Source organism: Hypomesus transpacificus, chromosome 2, assembly GCF_021917145.1.
Source record: "Hypomesus transpacificus isolate Combined female chromosome 2, fHypTra1, whole genome shotgun sequence".
Lineage (NCBI taxonomy): Eukaryota > Metazoa > Chordata > Actinopteri > Osmeriformes > Osmeridae > Hypomesus > Hypomesus transpacificus.
Window position 1 is genome coordinate 310,336 of NC_061061.1, and position 26,007 is coordinate 336,342.

Genomic DNA, 26,007 nt, shown 5'->3' on the forward strand with positions numbered 1-26,007 from the left:
TTACAGCATCCTGCTGCCCAGGCAGTCATGCATGTTGGCGGAGCCTCTTCACCATGTTACAGCATCCTGCTGCCCAGGCAGTCATGCATGTGGGCGGAGCCTCATGTCTATGTCATGGAGGAGGTGTCTGGCTGTACAGCATGTTGACAGCATGCTCACACACACACACACACACACACCTTGCATTAGGAGTCTGGTTGGAGTGTGAGGCAGTGAGGGATGTGAGCAGGTGGTGGAGAATCTAGATACAAACTGCCCCCCCTCCCGGGCCTTCAGTTGACACACACACACAGACACACATGCACACACACACACACACACACAGACACACATGCAAACACACAGACACACACACACACAGACACACACCCACATCAAATGATACTCTCTCTCTCTCTCTCTCTCTCTCTCAGGCCTTCAAGTGACACAAACACACACACACACAGACAGTGGAGAAGTACATTGTCCTTGTCGTCCTGTAGGAGGGTCTAATGTTGCTATGGCAGCCACTACTGTACATCCAGATGGACTCTGAGTTTTAATCTGTTTCCTGGATCCTCTCCCCCTCTCTCTCCCCCCTCACCCTCCCTCCTCTCTCTCTCTCACCCATCCCCCTCCCTCCTCTCTCTCCCTCTCCAACCCTCTCTCTCTCTCTCTCTCTCTCTGTGTTTCCATGCAGGCTGTAAGTGTCCTGTGTGTTCCAAGTTTGTCTCGTCAGATGAAATGGACCTGCACCTTGTCATGTGTTTAACCAAACCCAGAGTGACGTACAACGGTAAGCTATCTCCCATCTCTCCTACTGTGTATGTGTCCGTGTGTGTGTGTTTGTGTGTGTATGCGTGTGTGTGTGCGTGTGTGTGTGTTTGTGTGTGTATGCGTGTGTGTGTGCGTGTGTGTGTGTTTGTGTGTGTATGCGTGTGTGTGTGCGTGTGTGTGTGTGAATCAGCAGGACTTGTGTTTTGCTTGTTGTTTTTAGTTGGAGAGACACATTATTATAGCCGAACATGTTAACTGTCAACCAGAGAGTGTGTGTGTATGTACCGTCAGTGTGTGTGTGAGAGGGCTTTGTGTGTGTGTGTCTGTGTGTGTGTGAGGGCTCTGTGGGATGTCAGCTCTGTGATAACAGTGAGTCCCACATGTCTGCTCTTGTGCTGGGGTCCTGGCTGCTATCTGCAAGCTGTCCAAGCACTGCCTGTCCAAAAATATCACAACTCCTTCTCTTGCTGTGTATTTCACTGTCTCTTTTTTTTTCCCCTGTCCTAATTTCCCTCCATCAATATCTCTCTCTCTCTCCCTCTCTCTCTCTCGCTCTCTTGCTCTCTCTCTCGCTCTCTCGCTCTCTCCTCCCTTCTCTTTTGTTTTCCAATTGTGTCCACAGAGTCATGCCTTAATCAGTTCTGTTTTTACAGCGTTTTGACACGCTTTCAGGCATTGTCGCTCTCAATCAGCCCAGTGGGATGTGTCCAACACACACAGCCAGAGCCTCTCTCTGAGAGAGAGACACAGCCAGAGACTGGGCCAGAGAGAGAGACACAGTCAGAGCCTCTCTCAGAGAGAGAGACACAGCCAGAGACTGGGCCAGAGAGAGAGACACAGCCAGAGTCTGGGCCAGAGAGAGAGACACAGCCAGAGCCTCTCTCAGAGAGAGAGACACAGCCAGAGACTGAGCCAGAGCAGAGCAGGACAGTCTGGCCTCTCAGCCTCCAGCCTCCGGCCTTTAGACCCCCAGCCTCTAGGGTCTCAGCCCCTAGCTTCCAGCCTTTAGGCCCTCAGCCTGTAGTTTCTAGGGTCTCAGCCTCTAGGGTCCAGACCCTCAGCCTCCAGCCTGTAGACCAAAGTTCTTTCTAATTCTTTTCCGCAATAAGAAATCTGTCTGAGTGCAAACCTCAGTACTACAGTTTGCAGAGAACCCCGCTAGCTTCTTTGTAGCTAAATATATCAGAAAGCTTACCAGCCTACCTGGACCATCACTTGTCTCTGTTTGAACAATTTCATCAAGCCAGCTTAAAGGGAACATTGCTCTAGACCCTCAGCCCCCAGCCTTTAAACTCCCAGCCCCCAGCCTTTAGACTCCCAGCCCCCAGCCTTTAGACTCCCAGCCCCCAGCCTTTAGACTCCCAGCCCCCAGCCTTTAGACTCCCAGCCCCCAGCCTTTAGACTCCCAGCCCCCAGCCTTTAGACCCCCAGCCCCCAGCCTTTAGACTCCCAGCCCCCAGCCTTTAGACTCCCAGCCCCCAGCCTTTAGACCCCCAGCCTCTAGGGTCTCAGCCCGTAGCCTCTAGACCCTCAGCCTCCAGCCTCCACCCTTTAGGCCCTCAGCCTCTAGCTTCTAGGGCCATCAGCCTCCAACCTGAGGGTGTGTGTATGGTGTGTGTATAGTGTGTGTGTATAGATTGTTGCATTTTGTTGAATTGTGCTGCTATTGATGGTTATGAGTACTGATGCTTACAGGGTTTTTAATTCAGCTGTCGGTTATCTTGATTGTTGGTTTAATCTGATTCTGTACCAGTCTGCTCTCTAATGAGAGCTGTATTTGCATGCTGACCTAAGTGCGAAGAGATTGACAGATTGACAGACAGGCAGACTGACAGACTGACTGAAGCAAACAGCTAGTGTATTAGATGCACACAACTAGCATTGTGTTATTTCCTGTCTGCATATTTTAGTCAAGCAAGCGAGCGCGAGTGTTAGTATTCCCCATGCACAGCTCTGGTCGACATCGTCAGTCATGTGATAGAGACTAATGGTGCTGGACAGCAGAGATGATCACCCACCTCTCTGCCTCTACCTCTCTGTCTACCTCTGCCTCTGTGCCTGTACCTCTCTGTCTACCTATGCCTCTACCTCTCTGCGTCTGCCTCTGCCTCTACCTCTCTCTCTGTACTTCTCTCCCCCCCTCTGCTTTTCTCTGCTGCAGTCCAGGACATGCATGATTAGAGAGGAGGTGAGGGGGAGAGGGAATGAACGAGGGGTGGAGGGAGGAGAGAGAGAGAGAGAGAGAGAGAGAGAGAGAGAGAGAGAGAGAGAGAGAGAGAGAGAGAGAGAGAGAGAGAGAGAGAGAGAGAGAGAGAAAGAAAGAGAGAGAGAGAGAGAGGCAGGCAGGCACAGAGGCTTTTTGAGTCATCAAATTCACGCAAGTATATTTTCTCTCGCACTCTGTCTCTTTATCTCCCTCCTTTTCCCTCTCTCTCTCCCTCCCTCCCTCCCTCTCTCCCTCCCTCTATCTCTCTCTCTCTCTTTCTCTCTCTTTCCTTCTCTCTCCCTCCTCTCTATTTATACATACACTTTCTACACACAGAGACACACTCACACACAAACACACCTACAAACTCACACAAACACGCACTTACATAAACACAGTCACATACACATACTGAAATAGAAGCTCATATTAGAACATTCCCACCCATGTTGTGCCCCAGAGATATTATCATTGTATGAAAACATTGTTTCAGAATGACAGCAGTTAGGGTTTTAATTATCCATCCTGTACTGCACTTCTCTCACGTCAACCTTCCCTGTTTCCACTGATGTCCAAGTCACGCAGCACACACACACACGCAGCACACACACACACACACACAAGAGAAAAAATTAGCCCTGCTCTGGCCACACACCCTGTTTTGTTTTGCTTAACGGTCGCTACTGGCAGGGTGACAAAGTGGAGCTGGTCTCTCTCCAGTTCTCCTGCCAAAGACCTCCTCAGCTAAACCCAAAAAGCAGGTTGGGTCAATACCTGTTTTCACTGATTTATCATCTCTATAACGCTCTCTTCCACTTTAATTAGCTTGAGCCTGCCCATGCTAAGACTGGGCTGTGTGTGTGTGTGTATGCGTGTGTGTTGCTGTATCTACATGTGTGATCCTGTGTGTATCATCCGTCATACGACAGAGTCTTGTTCTATCTAGATTAGCATGGAAAGTCAGATTAGCTCATTCAGATTAGACTGAGTTGAGGGGCCAGCAGAGATAGGATGGACAGCAGGATGGATCTATTGCTTCTGTCAGGCCGGGCGGCAGGCTAGATCTACTGCTTCTGTCTGTCTGGACAGCAGGGTAAATCTACTGCTTCTGTCTGGACGGACGGCAGGCTAGATCTACTGCTTCTGTCTGTCCGGACGGCAGGCTAGATCTACTGCTTCTGTCTGGCCGGACGGCAGGATAGATCTACTGCTTCTGTCTGGCCGGACGGCAGGCTAGATCTACTGCTTCTGTCTGGCCGGACGGCAGGCTAGATCTACTGCTTCTGTCTGTCCGGACGGCAGGATAGATCTACTGCTTCTGTCTGGCCGGACGGCAGGATAGATCTAATGCTTCTGTCTGGCCGGACGGCAGGCTAGATCTACTGCTTCTGTCTGTCCGGACGGCAGGATAGATCTACTGCTTCTGTCTGGCCGGACGGCAGGATAGATCTACTGCTTCTGTCTGGACGGACGGCAGGGTAAATCTACTGCTTCTGTCTGGCCGGACGGCAGGCTAGATCTACTGCTTCTGTCTGGACGGACGGCAGGGTAAACCTACTGCTTTTGTCTTGCCGGACGGCAGGCTAGATCTACTGCTTCTGTCTGGCCGGACGGCAGGCTAGATCTACTGCTTCTGTCTGGCCGGACGGCAGGCTAGATCTACTGCTTCTGTCTGTCCGGACGGCAGGATAGATCTACTGCTTCTGTCTGGCCGGACGGCAGGATAGATCTACTGCTTCTGTCTGGCCGGACGGCAGGCTAGATCTACTGCTTCTGTCTGTCCGGACGGCAGGATAGATCTACTGCTTCTGTCTGGCCGGACGGCAGGATAGATCTACTGCTTCTGTCTGGACGGACGGCAGGGTAAATCTACTGCTTCTGTCTGGCCGGACGGCAGGCTAGATCTACTGCTTCTGTCTGGACGGACGGCAGGGTAAACCTACTGCTTTTGTCTTGCCGGACGGCAGGCTAGATCTACTGCTTCTGTCTGGCCGGACGGCAGGCTAGATCTACTGCTTCTGTCTGGCCGGACGGCAGGCTAGATCTACTGCTTCTGTCTGTCCGGACGGCAGGATAGATCTACTGCTTCTGTCTGGCCGGACGGCAGGATAGATCTACTGCTTCTGTCTGGCCGGACGGCAGGCTAGATCTACTGCTTCTGTCTGTCCGGACGGCAGGATAGATCTACTGCTTCTGTCTGGCCGGACGGCAGGATAGATCTACTGCTTCTGTCTGGACGGACGGCAGGGTAAATCTACTGCTTCTGTCTGGCCGGACGGCAGGCTAGATCTACTGCTTCTGTCTGGACGGACGGCAGGGTAAACCTACTGCTTTTGTCTTGCCGGACGGCAGGCTAGATCTACTGCTTCTGTCTGGCCGGACGGCAGGCTAGATCTACTGCTTCTGTCTGTCCGGACGGCAGGATAGATCTACTGCTTCTGTCTGGCCGGACGGCAGGATAGATCTACTGCTGCTGGCTGGGATTGTGGATTAGTGATCTGAAGACTTCAGGGTCTGGAAGAGTAGATCCTGCAGTTCTGTTGTTGTGTGTAGCTGGATCTCAAGTTCTAAAGTGTATCTGCATCAGGTGTTAGTGCAGGTTTGTTCTTAGTCCTGTTCTCCACAGTCCCCCACCAGTCTGCCCTCCGACCCCACATCACAGTTTTAGTTCTTAATCTCAGTCAGTGGGAGTTAGCGATGTGGTTCTTCATCTGTGAAGGGCTGGGTCTAGCTCGGTGGTTAGAGCGTTCAACGGCAGATCAAGAGGTCGCAGGTTGGAATCCCCCGCCGTACGTCTGTTTGGATGAAAGCGGTCAAATGATCATTTATTAATATTCATCAGACATTTAGCGTGTTCGTTGACCTCCCACAGCTACAGGGTAGTGCCCAGGAGGATCATGGGTAATCTGTTCTGCCCTGCCCGGTCCGACGATGACCTTGTACGTGGAGATGCCCCCACTCATGCCGTGTCTCATTGGCCTGTTACCGTGGGAACGTGGCATGTTACCACGGTAACGTGGTCCCCGTTTATTCCCCCCATGCCGAAAGGGTCATGTGACCTGTTATTAAGTTGGGAGGGGGGTTGACAGCACCACACAGCGCTTTGTGTGTGTGTGTGTTCCGTGTGTGTGTGTGTGTGTGTGTGTGTGTGTGTGTGTGTGTGTGTGTGTGTGTGTGTGTGTGTGTGTGTGTGTGTGTGTGTGCGTGCTATTCAACTTTACACACTGAAGAAGTTAAAGGTCAAAAGACTTAACACAGGCATTGTGGCTCTAACTTGTCTAGTTTATACAGAACACACACTCACACACACACACTCAGTGTTTAATCAGTTTGTTTATATGGATCTCAGATGTTTACTTTTTGCCCTCCAAGGACTTGCCTTACCTGCCTCTACCCCCTTACCTGCCTCCACCCTCTTACCTGCCTCCACCCGGGTTGCATGGTGCCTGCTGCTCAGTGGAGACTGCTGTGCCTGCTGCTCAGTGTAGACTGCTGTGCCTGCTGCTCAGTGGAGACTGCATGGTACCTGCTGCTCAGTGGAGACTGCATGGTGCCTGCTGCTCAGTGGAGACTGCTGTGCCTGCTGCTCAGTGGAGACTGCATGATGCCTGTTGCTCAGTGGAGACTGCATGGTGCCTGCTGCTCAGTGGAGACTGCTGTGCCTGCTGCTCAGTGGAGACTGCTGTGCCTGCTGCTCAGTGTAGACTGCATGGTGCCTGCTGCTCAGTGGAGACTGCATGGTACTTGCTGCTCAGTGGAGACTGCATGGTGCCTGCTGCTCAGTGGAGACTGCATGGTGCCTGCTGCTCAGTGGAGACTGCTGTGCCTGCTGCTCAGTGGAGACTGCATGGTGCCTGCTGCTCAGTGGAGACTGCATGGTGCCTGCTGCTCAGTGGAGACTGCTGTGCCTGCTGCTCAGTTGAGACTGCATGGTGCCTGCTGCTCAGTGGAGACTGCATGGTGCCTGCTGCTCAGTGGAGACTGCTGTGCCTGCTGCTCAGTGGAGACTGCATGGTGCCTGCTGCTCAGTGGAGACTGCTGTGCCTGCTGCTCAGTGGAGACTGCATGGTGCCTGCTGCTCAGTGGAGACTGCTGTGCCTGCTGCTCAGTGGAGACTGCTGTGCCTGTATGATGTTGCTCTGGTGCCGTCCTACTGGAAACATGCTGTGGTGTTAGTGTGTTTGTTCATTAGTGTGTCTGTGTTTTAGCTTGTGTGTATACCTAGTTTGTGTGTATAACTAGTTTGTGTGTATACCTTTGCCTATATGTACCTGTGGGTGCATTTGTACGTGTGTGTGTGGTGTGTGTGTGTGTGTGTGTGTGTGTGTGTGTGTGTGTGTGTGTGTACGTGTGTGTGTCTCTGTACAGTTCTGCAGGTCTGGCTCTCTCCTCCCTCTCTGCTGTCATCCTGTCAAGGTCACTAAGAGGATGTCATAAATCCAGGCTGGTCGTGTGACCAGCTCCTGGCTGCAGAGAACACACACACAGTCACTCACACACACACATTTTCTCACACACACATACCCACCGCTCCGATGTCATGTACACCAGTCCTGCTGCTTAACTCTGTTTACCACACACACACACACGTACACACACACACTAAGGTATGCCGGCTGTGCCTATTCCAGTAGCAGGGCAGTGTAAACAGACCAGGTTTGGAGAGACACACCGTCACAGCTGCTGCTTGTCTGCTCTCAGCAGACCACCCTACCACACACTGAGGAGGAGAGACCATCAGAGAGACTGGCAGGAGAAACTACAGGCTAGCTACAGAGACTGTGGAGAGATAAGAGAGAGGCCAGAGAGATATAAAGTGTAGAGAGACGAGAAAGACTGTTGAAGAACAGCAAGAAAATAGTCTGTAAAGAGAGACTGGACAGAGAGTGGGGGTGGGGGAGAGAGTGAAAGATTACAGAGAGAGAGGGAGAGAGAAAGGGTTAGGGAGGGGGAGAGGGGGGGAGACTGTAAAGGAGAAATAGGCCAGTACAGGCTGATCCCAGAGCAGGGTTAGTATGTCATCCTCCCTCATCCTTAATCCTCCACACTTACTTCCTGGGTCATAGGTCAACCAGGAAGACATTTGGAGACTGTACCTTGAACCCCACTCGCTCTCTACTCTCCACTTGTTGTAGCCCTGTTAAGATGTATCTCTCTCCCCTCTCTCTTTCCCCCCCCCCCCCTCCCCCCTCGCACTCTATGTTTACTCACACACACACACACAGTCCTCATCTGAGTGTGCTGTATGTAGGTTAATCTCATGTTACGTAAGCCTGTTTACTGGTGGGCAGGGAGAGTCCAGGTGATCTAATCTGGCCACAGTGGCATCTGCAGTCCAGCAGCATGTATACCGCCCCGATACATGTAGTCTGGATTAACACACACAGACACTTACACACACACACACACATATAGACATAAACATACATAGACTCACACACAAGCTACCGGCCCAACAAGAGTTTCCCTTCACTGCAGAGTCCTTGTGGAAGGAATCCCTGAACATACCATGCTGATGTAATCATCTCTCTATCTCCCTCTCTCTCCATCTCTCTCCCTCTCTCTCTCCCTCCATCTCCCTTTCTCTCTCCATCTCTATCTCTCTCTCTCTCCCTCCATCTCTTTCTTAATCTTTCTGTCTCTTTCGGGCTGTGTTCACAGTTTTCACGTATTTTTCTCTCTCTCTCTCTCTCTCTCTCTCTCTCTCTCTCTCTCTCTCTCTCTCTCTCTCTCTCTCTCTCTCTCTCTCGCATTCTATCTCTTTCCTCTACTTATCGTTTTTGCTTTCCCTCTCTCTCTATCCCTCTCTCTCTATCTTAATCTCCAGTTACACCTGAATGTTTCGCCATTTAAACACAGACGCTCTTGTCATCATTATGGTTGTGAGGATTATAGGACGAAGCGTCAGTTTAATAAGAGTGAAGCCGTAGCTGGAGGTTGGAGGGTTCAGCAGTGTATCATGGCCCTGAGTGGCCCTGCTCCAGAGAGGAGGGTTCAGCAGTGTATCAGGGCCCTGAGTGGCCCTGCTCCAGACAGTGGAGGGGGTTCATTCAGACTGGATGTCTGTTTCAGACTGGTAGCCTGTTTCAGACTGGAAGCTTGTTTCAGACTGGTAGCCTGTTTCAGAGTCAAACTCAGTTCTGCCTCTAACTGGCTGTTGACAGTTACTAGTTACGAGTCAGACACCATTTTTAACAAGGCTGTGTTTGTGTCGGCTTGCGTGTGTGTGTGTGTGTGCACGTGAGCTTGAGAGGAGAGCTCGTCTTGTGTGAAGGAGCATGCTGGGGAGACAGGAGCCAGGGTGTTTTGGGTAATCATGCTTACGTGCTCGCCAAGCCCTCAACAGTATCATCCTAACCATGGGCCAACAGCGCCCCCTTCTGGCTGTAGTACCGCATGTTGGAAAGTATTGCTGTTTTATCCTCAGCGAAGTACAGTACAGGGGGATTTGAACCTGTGACCTCATGTGTTGCAGTCAAGTGAGGTTGTCAGTTATGCCAGAGTGGATGTCCTGTTCCTCTATGTACAGGCAGCGCCGGTCGCTGAAACACACATCCATGTACAGAAACACACATCCATGTACAGAAACCCACAACCATGTACAGAAACACATCTCTGTACTGAAACACACATCCATGTACAGAAACACACATCCCTGTACAGAAACACACATCCATGTACTGAAACACACATCCCAGTACAGAAACACACATCCATGTACTGAAACACACATCCATGTTCAGTAACACATCCATGTACAGAAACACGTCCATCTACAGAAACACACATCCATGTCCGCTTGTCTTGTTACTGACCCTGTCATCTCAGCTGGAGGGAGACCAGAAGAGGAGAATGAGCAGCCTTTGATGTTGAGAGTAAAGCAGAGTTATAGTACAGTAAAGTAGCACAAAGCAGAGTACTGTAGTACTGTAGAGTACTGTAGAGTACAGTACAGTTCAGTACAGTAGAGTTGTACGTAGAGTCCAGTAGAGTCCAGTAGAGTGCAGTAGAGTGCATTAGAGTACAGTTGAGTACCATTGAGTGCAATAGAGTTCAGTGGAGTACAGTACAGTAGGTTGTGACACCTGTGTCTCCTGTGTCTCCTGTGACAGCTGTGTCTCCTGTGACAGCTGTGTCTCCTGTGACAGCTGTGTCTCTTGTGTCCTGTCTCCAGAGGATGTGCTGAGCAAGGACGCAGGGGAGTGTTCCATCTGCCTGGAGGATCTGGTCCAGGGGGACACCATTGCACGCCTGCCCTGCCTCTGCATCTACCACAAAGGGTGAGGAACACTCTCCATCTCTGCCTCCTCATCTCTCCCTCCCCATCTCTCCCTCTATCTCTCCTCCTCTCTCTCCTCCTCTCTCTCCTTCTCTCCCTCTATCTCTCCCCCTCTCTCTCCATCTCTGTCCCTCCCTCCATATCTCTCACCATATCTTTCTTTCCCTCCATCTTCCTCCCTCTATTTCCCTGCTTTTGTCTCTATCTCTCTCCATCCATCTGGGTCTGTCTGTCACGACCAGAGGGTGTGTAGCAGTTGTGGAGAGCACTGTGTCATTAACACTAGTTTTTTACTCTTTTTAGTTCTCATTCTCTTTTTATCCATCCACCCCTCTCTCTCTCTCTCTCTCTCTCTCTCTCTCTCTCTCTCTCTCTCTCTCTCTCTCTCTCTCTCTCTCTCTCTCTCTCTCTCTCTCTCTCTCTCTCTCTCACACTCTCTCTCTCTCTCTCTCTCAATCCCTCTCTTCTCTACCTCACTCTCTCTCTCTTTCTCTCCCTTTCTCCCTCTCCCCCTCTCTCTCTCTCTTCTCTAGGTGTATTGATGAGTGGTTTGAGGTGAACAGGTCTTGTCCAGAACACCCATCAGATTAAAGGAAGGCTAAGATTGCACAGGTGAGTCTCCTTCGACTCGACTAACAGACAGGTCAGTCCTCACACCTGTCCACAGTATACTGTGTGTGCTCCACATTCCTGTGCTGCACACGGATAGGCTGGTGTGTGAAACATCTGAGCTCTGATTGGTTGGATCCCCACTCAATCAAAAGTTGAACTTATCTCACTTCTGCGTCCGTATTATGGAAGGGAAAATGCGCCGGTGGTCATTTGGAAAATGTACACGTCAAACTCCTTGTTCCATGTGGATCAGCAGCACGGGAAGTAGACATACGCTATGGTGAGAATATGGCTTTATACAGACAGGCTCAAGAAACACCTACTGAACAGGAAGTATCACAGGACAGCATCTGTGAATTATAATAACATGACAAATTAATATACACAAGATAATAATAATGAAAAGAACAGTATTTAAAGAAAGATCCCTTTGAAGGAACTACATTTAGGTTTGACCCTATTCACTGCCTGTTTGTGGATATTATCGTTCTCTTCGTCCTGGGATGTGGGTTCTTTTAGCCGTGTCATGACTTCATCCTCTTCATCATCGTCCTCATCCTCCCAGCTGATATCTGACGTACTGATTGGTGTTTCTCCCTGCAGGTCCCTCCCCCCTCGAGGCTCTGATCCAATGACAACACACCGCAATGTGAATCCCCTCCTCCTCCCTGTTGCCAAGGAGACTGCTGGACACTGTGACTTAGTGGCCAGAGCAAGACTGACACACCCACTTTATAGACTCCGCCTCCTCCTGCCGACCCCCCTCCCCTTCTCCGGTACCTCAGGCCCCCCATCTCTACTACCACGCCCCCTGACCACTGGCCTCCTATATATGAGTACTACAAGGTGCCAAAACTCATTAAAGCAATCTTCAGGGATACACCATTCTATGCTGACCTGTTTCCTAGTATACACACACACACACACACAAACACACACACACACACACAAGCACTTCTCACTCGTACATCATAGATGTGGGGAGAGGGATCCTCTGTTGCACAAAAATCCAATCAGGAAAATGCTGTTGGTCTAATCTCTCTCTCACTCGCACAGGCACACACACACACACACACACACACACAGGCTGAGCCTGGCACCGTTGACCGTCACTTCCTGAAAAACCCACCCTCAGTGATCTCTTCTGTGATTGGCTGAGCCTCTGTGATGCACATGTACACTCCCCCCCCTCCTGTATTGTTATTGGACGGCAGACCCCTGGCTCCTTCCACCCCATCGGAGCTGATTGTACACCAGGGGGCAGAGGGGAGGAGCCAGGAGAGTGGCTCCTCCCCCTCCTCCTCACGACTGTGTCTACCAGTGCCTTCACTTCCTCATCACACCGGACTAGCAGGGCGGGACAATGGAACTGAGCCGTGTGATTGGTTCAGCCTCTCTGTCTCACTTGGCGTCTCTCAGGCTACGGATAGACCCAGCTGAATGTGAACCACACACTCTCACACACCCACACGCACCGAGAACTACACACACAGACACACTCTCTCAGACACACACCCACACGCACCGAGAACTACACACACAGACACACTCTCTCACACACACACCCATACACTCACACACACACATACTCACACCCTCTCACACACACTCGTACACACACACAAACCTCAAACTCCCCCTTGTTTTCAGCCTCACTGAGATTAGAAGTGCTCTGCTATGTGCGAACCCACCCCTGGGTGGCGCCACCCCCCAGGTGCCGGCCGTGGAGCGCAGTCCGAGAGCGGAGAGACCCCGACCCCAGGCAGGGTCTCTACCTGCTTCCTCCTCACTGCAGAGAGAAGGATCTTCTTAGACTGTAGCAAAGAGAAGGGTCCTCTTAGACTGTAGCAATACCCGTCTGGGGCATGAGGCCCTGTGCTGAGCCCCGATGCCCACCCTGAGGACCCTATCCTGGGCCAGCGGTTCCCCCCCCGACCCCCCTGACGACCTCCAGCTCCGCGGTTCCTGACGGGTCGAGATGTGTCCTAGCTTTTCACAGGGTTCTCCCCTTCTTCCACCCTCCATGTCAATCAATATTTATCATGATGCGTGTCAGTTATGCAAAATGATTTGACTGTGCGAAATTCGACATACTGTAATAATGTTGTGGTGTGTTATTTTTCTTTTTTTGTTCTTTGTTCTGTGAGTGGGGCGCAAGAATAGAGAGAGACCAGAAGTCAGGCCTTAATGCTCAGTGAGAGATGAGAGGGTTTGTCTCTTTTCGCTCATCATGTTTCTCCAAGTTTGTCAATTTTTCTTGTCTAATACAGTAGTTGCCTGCCTGATATAGCACACTGGCTTCCACCAATCAGAAGATTTAGCCCGTAACTCTTCAGCCTATCACAGTGGAGGCACCAGGAGACCCTTCCTCCTAACTGGTGGGGAGCCAGCAGTAGAACAAGATGCTAATGAGGCATTTGAATGTCGGGCCCCTCTATGACCACTTAAAGGGATAGTCCACTGTCAAATTCAAAAGAAACGTTACTGAGGCTGTTGTTTATGACGGTTTAAATAAGGATGTAATAGGTTTATGGGATTTTCTCAGAGTCAAAGTTAACATGTCCTGATTTCAGCTTCATGGTGAGATACGATCTTTATGACTTCATGAGTCAGTTTGACAAAACTGTGGTTGGAGTATGCGCTGACTCTCCCTTTAATCCTCATTTTTTTTATTTGCACATCATCTAAAAAGAAACATCCCATTTCAGCGTCTCTCTTATTAAAAAGGCCTTGAAACATTTCTTCTTTTAAAGGTTTTAAAGCTTTCTACGAATACGCTGCTAATCGTTGAGTGGTTTCGACCTAGATTTATCCAGATTAGTCATGGAAGTAAAAGAAAATATATACGCCTAGGTGACATTTTAAAGTCAAAGCTTTTTAAAATCAGTGCGTCATCTTCGATTTCAGCCCCAGGTGATTTTACGGCCCCGGGTGATTTTACAGCTGTGTTTAGTGATGTATCCTCTAGCTCAGTCTGTAATGATGTTGGATTCCCGCATATAACCTGTCACCGTAAGCTGAATCTTCATGGCACGTCCAAAGGTGTTTCAGTAGTTAAAGAATAATTAAACAGCCCAATTTAGAAGATCTGTATTGTTTGGGTGTATTCTCGCAGGTTTCCAAAGTGTATTTTCATGTTTCATCAATGCTAACTGCTGGGTTATCTCCTCTTACTCCTGATTCAGCTGGCTTACATCGTGTTCCTGTAAAAAAAACTAATGCTGCTTCTCCTTTTCATGGGGTCAATGTTGTGGAGAACCTTGTTCTCATGTGTGAAAGTTGTCTCCTGGTGGGGGTTCCTGTTTGGTGTACAGCGTATATGAAAACAACAGCCTCCCTAAGTCCCCAGTAACCCGAGGCTTGAACCTCACCTTTAAAGAAATCTGTTTCTCTTCAAAAAAAAATGTAGCGCAACAGCTCATGATTGTGAAGCATCGTTTGTGTCCTGTGTTGATCTCTGGGAGGGAGGGAGGGAGGGAGGGAGGGAGGGAGGGACTCAGGAGACACACTGGACTGCCAGGACAGCCTTATATGAGTTGTAAGACGTCAAGCACCTTTTATTATCCCATTTGTATGTGTGTGTTGTAAGCCGAGGGGGTCAATGTATGTTCAACCAGATGTCTGTTACTCTGCTTTCTCTGAGCCCATATCAATCCTAGAGGGTCAACACCTATCCACAACCACCTTGGCAACAAGGTGTTTACCTGATGATTGTTGCCCGTAGTAACAGAACGATGGGCTTTGTTTGACAGGGAGAGGGTGATCAAGGTTAAAAGATGATCAATAATATCCTGTATTGATCCTAGCATGTGATTGGGTAAAGCTTGACTGGATGGTATATTTCTAATATACATGTGTAGCTGCATGTGTAGCTGGTGTGATTTCATGTCATTGTTTTGCCCAACTCCTTGGGAGTTGGGAGTCAGATGGCTGAGCGGTGAGGGAGTCGGGCTAGTAATCAGAAGGCTACCGGATTGATTCCCCGCCGTGTCAAATGATGTTGTGTCCTTGGGCAAGGCACTTCACCCTACTTGTCTCGGGGTGAATGTCCCTGTACTTACTGTAAGTCGCTCTGGATAAGAGCGTCTGCTAAATGACTAAATGTAAATCCTTCTTTGCATTAACACAAAATTTGAACATTACTGCAAACATGGATAAGACAAAACCATGACATGAAACCACACCAGCTACACATGCACACTATGACAGGAAGATGAATGCTTAGAAAATAGATTAACTTGAATGAAAGATGTCATCATAAGATTGTGAATAAAAACCCTTTTATTGTGGCTCATCATCTTAAGGTACTTCTGTAACCCACCCAACAGTACATGCCTAGAAAACATTCATCTTTTTATTTCAAGAGATTTTTTAGACACAGTATACTGTATATGTTATAACATTCCATTCATGTCAAACAAAAACTACAACAAAAAAATTATGTACAGAAAATGAAATTAAAAGAGCAGATCTTTTAAAAGCTTGGTGTGGTTGAGTGTTGGTTAGTTTCAGTGGTGTCTGCCAGTCTGTGGAAACACATTCAACTTCCTCTCGCTTGCACAACCCTACTGGACCTGCCACACATACACTCCCTGTACAGCAGAGGTCTGCTCTGGTCCTCAGGGTTGCTCTGGATGTTTCCCTGCTCCAGCACACCTGATTCAGACGGCTGTGTTCAGGCTTCAGCAGAGCTGTCTGTGTGGAGTGTTCTCCACAGGGTGGAAGTACAGCGCAACCCTTATGTCCCAGCTGGGTCAGAGGCTTTTACACAGCTGCTGCTTAACACAACGGCATCCTACTTACAGGGGCTTCGGCTTTCATCTCAGACCCCCCCCCCCCTCCTTTTTACCCCAGACTGCACAGCAGGCACACATACTTGAATGATAAATATAATCATAATAATCATCATTTAAAAAGCAGAACTGCATCCAGTCCCCTGGCTCTCCTCCGAGCATGCTCAGTCCACGCTCGCCACATCCCCTCAGTGGAAGCGAAGCCGGGGCTGCTCCTTGAACAACGCCTCTTCCTCTTGGCTCACTCTGTTCCCCTTCACACTGCCGGGTAACATGACACGCACCACACAACAAATCAGGAACAAGCCCAAAACCCCACAGTACAGTTTGGTGGAAACCGAAAACAGAAATAGCTAGCGCAGTAAAGACAAGGGCATTGTGTCACGGGATAGCATAGTAAAGACAAGGGCATTGTGTCATGGGGTAGCATAGTAAAGACAAGGGCATTGTGTCACGGGGTAGCGTAGTAAAGACAAGGGCATTGTGTCACGGGGTAGCGTAGTAAAGACAAGGGCATTGTGTCACGGGGTAGCGTAGTAAAGACAAGGGCATTGTGTCACGGGGTAGCGTAGTAAAGACAAGGGCATTGTGTCACGGGGTAGCGTAGTAAAGACAAGGGCATTGTGTCACGGGGTAGCGTAGTAAAGACAAGGGCATTGTGTCACGGGGTAGCGTAGTAAAGACAAGGGCATTGTGTCACGGGGTAGCGTAGTAAAGACAAGGGCATTGTGTCACGGGGTAGCGTAGTAAAGACAAGGGCATTGTGTCACGGGGTAGCGTAGTAAAGACAAGGGCATTGTGTCACGGGGTAGCGTAGTAAAGACAAGGGCATTGTGTCACGGGGTAGCGTAGTAAAGACAAGGGCATTGTGTCACGGGGTAGCGTAGTAAAGACAAGGGCATTGTGTCACGGGGTAGCGTAGTAAAGACAAGGGCATTGTGTCACGGGGTAGCGTAGTAAAGACAAGGGCATTGTGTCACGGGGTAGCGTAGTAAAGACAAGGGCATTGTGTCACGGGGTAGCGTAGTAAAGACAAGGGCATTGTGTCACGGGGTAGCGTAGTAAAGACAAGGGCATTGTGTCATGGGGTAGCGTAGTAAAGACAAGGGCATTGTGTCACGGGGTAGCGTAGTAAAGACAAGGGCATTGTGTCACGGGGTAGCGTAGTAAAGACAAGGGCATTGTGTCACGGGGTAGCGTAGTAAAGACAAGGGCATTGTGTCACGGGGTAGCGTAGTAAAGACAAGGGCATTGTGTCACGGGGTAGCGTAGTAAAGACAAGGGCATTGTGTCATGGGGTAGCGTAGTAAAGACAAGGGCATTGTGTCATGGGGTAGCGTAGTAAAGACAAGGGCATTGGGTCATGGGTAGCATAGTAAAGACAAGGGCATTGGGTCATGGGTAGCGTAGTAAAGACAAGGGCATTGTGTCATGGGGTAGCGTAGTAAAGACAAGGGCATTGTGTCACGGGGTAGCGTAGTAAAGACAAGGGCATTGTGTCACGGGGTAGCGTAGTAAAGACAAGGGCATTGTGTCACGGGGTAGCGTAGTAAAGACAAGGGCATTGTGTCACGGGGTAGCGTAGTAAAGACAAGGGCATTGTGTCACGAGGTAGCGTAGTAAAGACAAGGGCATTGTGTCACGGGGTAGCGTAGTAAAGACAAGGGCATTGTGTCACGGGGTAGCGTAGTAAAGACAAGGGCATTGTGTCACGGGGTAGCGTAGTAAAGACAAGGGCATTGTGTCACGGGGTAGCGTAGTAAAGACAAGGGCATTGTGTCACGGGGTAGCGTAGTAAAGACAAGGGCATTGTGTCACGGGGTAGCATAGTAAAGACAAGGGCATTGTGTCATGGGGTAGCGTAGTAAAGACAAGGGCATTGTGTCATGGGGTAGCGTAGTAAAGACAAGGGCATTGTGTCATGGGGTAGCGTAGTAAAGACAAGGGCATTGTGTCATGGGTAGCATAGTAAAGACAAGGGCATTGGGTCATGGGGTAGCGTAGTAAAGACAAGGGCATTGTGTCATGGGGTAGCGTAGTAAAGACAAGGGCATTGTGTCATGGGGTAGCGTAGTAAAGACAAGGGCATTGGGTCATGGGTAGCATAGTAAAGACAAGGGCATTGGGTCATGGGTAGCGTAGTAAAGACAAGGGCATTGTGTCATGGGGTAGCGTAGTAAAGACAAGGGCATTGTGTCACGGGGTAGCGTAGTAAAGACAAGGGCATTGTGTCACGGGGTAGCGTAGTAAAGACAAGGGCATTGTGTCATGGGGTAGCATTGTAAAGACAAGGGCATTGTGTCACGGGGTAGCGTAGTAAAGACAAGGGCATTGTGTCATGGGGTAGCGTAGTAAAGACAAGGGCATTGTGTCACGGGGTAGCGTAGTAAAGACAAGGGCATTGTGTCACGGGGTAGCGTAGTAAAGACAAGGGCATTGTGTCACGGGGTAGCGTAGTAAAGACAAGGGCATTGTGTCACGGGGTAGCGTAGTAAAGACAAGGGCATTGTGTCATAGGGTAGGTGCGGGGACCTAAGAGCAGAGGTGACAACAGGGACTTTACTGATACACAACAAGACCATGGCGGGGTTACTCACAGTGACACATCTAGACAGATACACCAACCCACAAAGACTGGACGCAAGACAGAGACCAAACGAGGCACAGCGGACAACACAGGTGACAACACAGCTGACAACACGAAACAAGTAATGGGACGGGTACAGCTTAGCGGTTAGAGCATTTGAAAGCAGATCAAACGGTTTGGGGTTCGAATCCAAGCCCCGGTAAGTCGGTTTGGATAAAAGCATCTAAATTAACACATTAAATGAACATTTGATGAGAATAATATGATGATATAATAATCGTCAACCCTCACCAGATCTCTTTGAGGGCCGTGTTGTGGGACAGGGCGTCAGACAGGATGTGCATTCCCGCCACAGTCAGCTGGTTGTTGATCAGCCTGAAGGACACCAGACATCAGGAACACAGACCAACCAGAAGCACGCACTGCTTAAAGGCCATTTGTTGGGACAGATCAGTAAAGAAAGACAAGGACAGTGTGCAGCTGCACTGTGTGTGTGTGTGGGGGGGGGGGGGGGGGAGGTCCTACCATAAGTGTGAGAGTCCTGTATTGGCTTTGATTAGTTCTGCCATGTCTGGTGCCACATCATCAGTCAGCTGATTCTGCACAAGCCTACAATAACATCAAGACACACCTGTAGTTAGACTGTTAGAACACAACAGAGTTAGACTAGAACAAAACAGAGTTAGAATAGAACACAACAGAGTTAGTTTGACTGTTACAAGACAAGAGTTAGACTGTTGTAACACAGCATAGTTAGTCTGACTGTTAAAACACAAAGTAGCTAGTTTACAGACACCCGTACAGTAAGGAAGACTAGTAAGGATAAGGATGAAGGCTGGAGAGGAAGACAGTGTCTCACCAGAAGATCCTGAGAACCGTGTTTTCCTTCAATGCTTGGGCCAGGCTCCTCCCCCCCCTTGAGGTAATGCCATTGGCTGAGAGGCTGAAGAGATGTGGGTACAATGGCGGTATAACCAATCAGATTCCATTGTGTTTCAGAGGAAATAGAAATAGGTGAAAGTAGATGTCACCTCAAGTTGGTCAGGCTGGGGTGATGCCTCAAGGCCTCTGCAAACGCCACAGCCCCCTCATCTCCAATAGTGTTCCCCCACATCCTAGAAATATACATTACAGACAGGACATATTACCAATTAGGCATTGGAAACCAACACTTTGGCACATCAACAGTGTTCCCCCACATCCTATAAATATACATTACAGACAGTATTTAGAGCACAGGATGGAGAGAACATCTCCTAGTCAGTTGAGTTGATTCTACCACCGTCTCTAACCCGACCAGACCAGTCTAATGTTCTCCTACCCAACACCACCAGACCAGTCTCATGTTCTCCTACCCAACATCACCAGACCAGTCGCATGTTCTCCTACCCAACATCACCAGACCAGTCTCATGTTCTCCTACCCAACATCACCAGAACAGTCTCATGTTCTCCTACCCAACATCACCAGACCAGTGTCATGTTCTCCTACCCAACATCACCAGACCAGTCTCATGTTTTCCTACCCAACATCACCAGACCAGTCTCATGTTCTCCTACCCAACATCACCAGACCAGTGTCATGTTCTCCTACCCAACATCACCAGACCAGTCTCATGTTCTCCTACCCAACATCACCAGACCAGTCTCATGTTCTCCTACCCAACATCACCAGACCAGTGTCATGTTCTCCTACCCAACATCACCAGACCAGTCTCATGTTCTCCTACCCAACATCACCAGACCAGTGTCATGTTCTCCTACCCAACATCACCAGACCAGTCTCATGTTCTCCTACCCAACATCACCAGACCAGTCTCATGTTTCCCTACCCAACATCACCAGACCAATCACATGTTCTCCTACCCAACACCACCAGACCAGTCTCATGTTCTCCTACCCAACATCACCAGACCAGTCTCATGTTCTCCTACCCAACACCACCAGACCAGTCTCATGTTCTCCTACCCAACATCACCAGACCAGTCTCATGTTCTCCTACCCAACACCACCAGAACAGTCTCATGTTCTCCTACCCAACTCCACCAGACCAGTGTCATGTTCTCCTACCCAACATCAAAGATGCAGGAGCTCTTCTGGACGGCCTGGGCCAGGTAGATCCCTCCCACACTGGTGATCTTGTTGCTGCCAATCCTGAACAGAAGCAAAAAGCACCTCCATGAAAGGTAATCACACTATACAGTTGGTTACCCATTACAGTCACAGATACCAGGTTTAATACTAGACCCGCAAATGATGAGGATATCAAATCATGCTTACTTGACTGTTCGTAGTTTCGGACATTCCTCAATCATCTGAGCGACCAGCTTGGCTCCCAAGTCTGTGATGAGGTTCTTGTAGAGTCTGTAGTGAAAACAATACAGACACTCATCTCCACACAGGAAGTCATCATCACACAGGAAGTCATCTCCACACAGGAAGCCATCATCACACAGGAAGTCATCACCACACAGGAAGTCATCACCATAGACATAATAAAGAGTAAACGCCGCATTGGTTGCTGGGCGCCAGAAATGTGGCCGCCATCTTGGACAGGGCAAATTCCTAGTTGCGTAGTATCAGAATCAACAACATGCCAGCACTGTGCAGCATATTCCTGCTCCAATCGGCGGACAATGGCAAACAGAGCTTGGGGGATTACTTTTCACAAGTAAGATTTAACATTACCATAGTATTGGTTGTATTTTGTGAAAAGAATAACCATGTCCTGTATCATAGCTACATGTATGACCTTTGCAGCAAAGCAAACCGCATGAAAATCAGTTCGGTGTTCAGTAAGATTAATTAAATGCACCGACAGCTCATTGGCCCAGCCAAACAGATTACACTGACTGGAGCGGTTGCCCTTTCCAAGATGGTGACCCCACTGCTCGTCAGCGCCAATAGGCAGTAGCGGTCGATGCGGCGTCTACTCTTTATTATGTCTATAGTCATCGCCACACAAGAAGTCATATTCACACAGGAAGTCATATTCACACTGATAGTCATCTCAACACGGGGTATATTTGAACCTGCAACCTCTTGATCTGCAGGCCCATGCTTCCCATAAGTCCCACACGTCCCTTACCCTAATACTTCCACCACTTTGTGCTTGGTCAGCTCCTCGGCCAGGATCTCAATGCTGCTGTCGGAGATCTGATTGACAGATAACCTGCAGGAGACACGTGGAGCTGGATTGGCTGAACTCAACACGTGTCCCGTATGGACCAGCTCTTACCATTTGAGTATAGTTTTGGTTTGACTATGTGTCATATAATCCCTTATGGGATATTCATTCATATATTTTCTGTGGTATATAGGGAAAAACTGTATAATTGTGGTAGTTAATAAAAAATATTTTCTGTGGGGTGACCAACTGTACAATTGTAGTATTCATGTATATTTTCTGAGGCAGGACTAACCTCACCACAGTCATGGTACAGAGCGAGGGCTGCAGTTGCTTGACTCCATAATCGCTGATGTTGTTGTTGTCCATGTCCAGACCGAGCCTCTTCTTCCTGTGCTGCAGCACGTAGTTCAGGGCGCTGCAGTCCCCAGAGTAGACGTTGCAGTACCCCAGCTTGATGTAGCTCGCCGTGACGCCCTTGGCTGTCAGCTGAGCCACCTCTCTACTTCCTGTCTCAAAGATGCACCTGAGCATCCACAGGAAGTTGGGCAGAACATGCACCTTGCTGCCCTCGTTTTCTGTGGTGTGGACCGGAAGGCCTCGCAGGTGGCACCTGATGCTGGTGGAAAGGTAGGACTTGAGGACCGAGCGTTTCCTGTCCAGCAACGCCGGAGACACCAAGTGCTCCAACAGGCCTGCGTTGGCCTTGGCCAGCAGCCCGCAGAGGAAGAGGTTGGCAAACTGCAAGTGGTCTTTGGTTTTGAATGGGTCTGTTCCTCTGGGCTTGGAGGATCTCCGGACACAGGAGGCCCACGGCAAACAGGAAGCGTCCTTCTTCCGGCTGCACTCTGTGAAGAACCTCAGCATGGAGCTCACCCCAGCCTGCTCCTCCAGCACCAGGGCAAAGGCTGCCAGGAAGGACTGCAAAGTGAGGTGGAGGAACTCAAACGCGTCCGTGGAACCGGTCCCGTCGTAGCAGCCGACGGGCCGGAGGAAGCCCACGTGCAAGTCTGCTTCTGCCAGCCCACAGGACACGGCTTCCTCCAGGCTGAACACGAAGCCTCCCTTCTCCAAGCCCAGTAAGGCCAGCTTGGCGAACGCCGCCAGCGGCCGCGATCCGGCTTGGAGGGTCTCGGCGGCGCACCTGGTGCTCCTCTTCAGCATCCCCGTCGGCGGCAGTGCCGAGCGGCTGAGGAAGACCTCGGACAGCAGGAGGAAGATGTTGGTGAGGGTGATGCAGGTCTCGGGCAGCTCAAAGTCGTCGTACATGGTGTGCAGGTGCTTGAAGCTCTTGAAGACGATCCAGCAGAAGAGGGGGGTGGAGCACAAGCCGCACAGGTGGGGGCTGGCGTCCAGCTGGACCCACACCAGGTCTCTGTGCTCCTGTTCCTTGAAGTGCAGGGACGTGTAGGTCTTCAGGTGGGCCAGGGAGAAGCCCCGGAGAACTACCCGCTTTCGGATCACTTTGGCCAGGACCTCCGTCCCCGTCCGAGCGGTCAGGACTTTCCGGGAGCCCTTGAGGAGCTTCCCACAGAGCAGGCTGATGAGCAGCAGGAGAGGGTGGCTCTTCTCCTCTGGCGAGACCACCTCCGGCACATTCACCAGATCCAGATCCCCCTGGACCTCGTCGTAGCCGTCGAATGTGAAGAGAACCTTCTCCGGGAAGCGAAGGATGTACCCGAACACCTCGTTGTCCAGGTCCCAGTCTGGGTAGCAGTTGTGATTGAAGAGCAGGTCTCTGAGGGAGATCTCATCCGTCTTCTTAAAGGTGCTGAACATCCTGCAGCGGAACTTGAAGAAGAACATGGTGTCTGTCCGTAGCTCTCTCTTCGACCACAGGTTCTGGACCTTCTGCAAGAGGAGGGACTTGCCCACGCCGGCGTCCCCGGTCACGAAGACCGTCTCGGCCTCTGGGTTGAAGACCCCGGGCTCCCCCAGGAGCTGATCCAGGCTCTCCAGGAAGCCTAGGCTCTCATTGTGTCCGTCCAGCAGCTCCATCTGGGTGTCGGTGTAGAGCTCCTCCAGCAGCGTCTCCTCCCTCTGGGAGTACGAGGCGATGAAGCGGGTGTCCCGCCGCAGCTCGTGCCTTAACTTCTCACAGTAGCGACTGACTGGAGGAAGGAGACACACTGAGGGTTAGCAGAACAGGGTTAGCCCTGACCCTAACTACCTGTCTGGGGTGAGGGAGAGACACTGGAGGTTAGCAGAACAGGGTTAGCCCTAACCCTAACTACATGTCTGGGGTGAGGTAGAGACACTGGAGGTTAGCAGAACAGGGTTAGCCCTAACCCTAACTACATGTCTGGGGTGAGGGAGAGACACTGGAGGTTAGCAGAACAGGGTTAGCCCTAACCCTAACTACCTGTCTGGGGTGAGGGAGAGACACTGGGGGTTAGCAGAACAGGGTTAGCCCTAACCCTAACTACATGTCTGGGGTTAGGGAGAGACACTGGGGGTTAGTAGAACAGGGTTAGCCCTAACCCTAACTACCTGTCTGGGGTGAGGGAGACACACTGGGGGTTAGCAGAACAGGGTTAGCCCTAACCCTAACTACCTGTCTGGGGTGAGGGAGAGACACTGGGGGTTAGCAGAACAGGGTTAGCCCTAACCCTAACTACATGTCTGGGGTGAGGGAGAGACACTGGGGGTTAGCAGAACAGGGTTAGCCCTAACCCTAACTACCTGTCTGGGGTGAGGGAGAGACACTGGAGGTTAGCAGAACAGGGTTAGCCCTAACCCTAACTACCTGTCTGGGGTGAGGGAGAGACACTGGGGGTTAGCAGAACAGGGTTAGCCCTAACCCTAACTACCTGTCTGGGGTGAGGGAGAGATAAAGGTTAGCAGAACAGGGTTAGCCCTCACCCTAACTACCTGTCTGGGGTGAGGGAGAGACACTGGAGGTTAGCAGAACAGGGTTAGCCCTAACCCTAACTACTTGTCTGGGGTGAGACACTGAGGTTAAGCACAGGTCAGGGCCAGTAAACACAGAAATAGCCATGAAATCAGGGACGTATGTAAAATGCTGACACACTGGCTGATGTACTTACTAGGGTCTGTGTTGACCACGGGTATCTCCTGTATGAAGTCCGGTGGCTGATAGTTGATCTCCTGAAGCCATGGCTGGAGGTCGATGTAGGCGTCGTAAACTTTGTAGAGAATGTATAAGAAATATTCGCAGGCCGGCTCTCCTTTGCTTTGGACAAGCTCCAAGATTTTACGCACCTGCAAAATTTACTTTTTTATTAGTGTGGTCCATTTTTCGCTTATAGCCAGAAACGCATTCACACCGTGTGTATGCATCATATAACATGAGTTGGGCTATTCGCAATCGACGGCTGTCGCACGGTAACCTCACCTGGTCCGCCTTGGTGACAGCAGGCTGCACCGTCTCCACGTCCTCCTGGCAGAAGAAGCCGCTCTTCAGCAGGTTGTCCAGGATGCACTGCGTGCTCTTCACCTGTGAGACCAGGAGCTCGCGGTTCCACGTGAGTAGCTGCACGGTAGACATCAGTTGAGGCACGGCGGCCTCCCCGCTCGCGTTCACGCGCATATCTCGTTTTATTTCAGTAACGTGTTCTGTAATCAACAGTAAACAGCAGTCACAACACTGTCCACAAGAGGTCACCAGACCACCTTATAATTCAGTAAGGCTACTTCATTTCAGCCACTCAGTAAGAAGCAAGACTCTCAAATTGTATCATAAGTTTGGCGTGAGATGATCATAGCCTATCTGTCAACAGGGAGAGAGAGAGAGAGAGAGAGAGAGAGAGAGAGAGAGAGAGAGAGAGAGAGAGAGAGAGAGAGAGAGAGAGAGAGAGAGAGAGAGAGAGAGAGAGAGAGAGGGGGGGGGGGGTGCTGGTGGTGTTTCTGATTGGCAGGTAGGTGGCATTTAAATCGACACAACTATCAAGCAGAAGCAGAAAACTTACTCACATCGTATGCCTGCGCCTGGTCCATTAATTGTATATAGCTGGACAAGTTATCTCTTAATTCTCAGCGTGACACATACAAGGTGTTGCGTGAGCGCGAGAAATGGTTGAAATGCATGAGGCGAATGCGTGAGACTTGAGAGCCCTGGTAGGATTTTAGGTTTTAGCCAGCTTCACTATTACAGTATTTGCCTTCCCATTTATGTAATCAATAGTTTGTAAACGAGGATCATTTTCGATTTTAAAATCATGTTTTTGAAATTAGAAAAGTAACCACAATATAATGGGGAGAAATCCTCCGCTGTTTTTGAGGAAACACACTTTTTAGTTTGAAGAGACACACGTGACAGTTATTTTGTAAAACATGTACCTATCCTGAATAGGTTACCAGTTCTAAAACAAACACGGCATATTTAAAACAAGTTCAGTCTTTGTGGTACTTACCTTTAAGCCCTAGGTTTAAGCATTGTTGTGATCGGCGCTGTCTCAGTGGGTATCAATCTCGCTCGCTCGCTTTGACTTCTACAGTTGAAAATCCGGATGTATGTAGGGACTGTCCCTAGACCCAGGTCCCATCTAATCTTGGCTACAGTATGGCTATAAACAGATGACATATATAACTGTAGGATTGAATAGTTGTGACTGGTTAAGAAGTCGTTAACCTAAGGAAAGGTTTGAGGAAGTGAAGAAAATTGACACTTCTGCCTGGGCTTGCGCAA

At 50.0% G+C, this 26,007-nt stretch overlaps 1 protein-coding gene and 1 long non-coding RNA gene across 2 annotated transcripts; one reads left to right on the top strand and one right to left on the bottom strand.

Annotated features, from left to right (window-relative positions):
• Nucleotides 1–690: 690 nt before the first annotated feature.
• On the top strand, nt 691–10,204 carry LOC124483184. The gene is made up of 3 exons (XR_006957782.1): nt 691–775; nt 6,335–7,133; nt 10,137–10,204. It is a non-coding gene; the product is annotated as an uncharacterized LOC124483184 (long non-coding RNA).
• Nucleotides 10,205–13,199: 2,995 nt separating this feature from the next.
• On the bottom strand, nt 13,200–25,991 carry nod1 (nucleotide-binding oligomerization domain containing 1). The gene is made up of 12 exons (XM_047043421.1): nt 25,733–25,991; nt 24,715–24,935; nt 24,407–24,581; nt 21,655–23,470; nt 21,321–21,404; nt 20,513–20,596; nt 20,303–20,386; nt 19,265–19,348; nt 19,093–19,176; nt 18,759–18,842; nt 18,525–18,608; nt 13,200–15,907 (listed from the first exon to the last, which is right to left on the bottom strand). Exons 2-12 carry the CDS (start codon nt 24,907–24,909, stop codon nt 15,835–15,837), a joined length of 2,847 nt encoding a protein of 948 aa, XP_046899377.1. The 5' UTR covers nt 24,910–24,935; nt 25,733–25,991; the 3' UTR covers nt 13,200–15,834.
• Nucleotides 25,992–26,007: the final 16 nt, after the last annotated feature.

Bases quoted from the DNA above. Each gene is read 5' to 3' on its own strand.
- nod1 (XM_047043421.1), bottom strand. From the start codon at position 24,909: ATGCGCGTGAACGCGAGCGGGGAGGCCGCCGTGCCTCAACTGATGTCT. The intron at 24,582-24,714 runs GTGAGGTTACCG...TAAATTTTGCAG, and splicing joins CTGTCACCAAGGCGGACCAG to GTGCGTAAAATCTTGGAGCT. The intron at 23,471-24,406 runs GTAAGTACATCA...TCCTTCCTCCAG, and splicing joins CGTGGTCAACACAGACCCTA to TCAGTCGCTACTGTGAGAAG.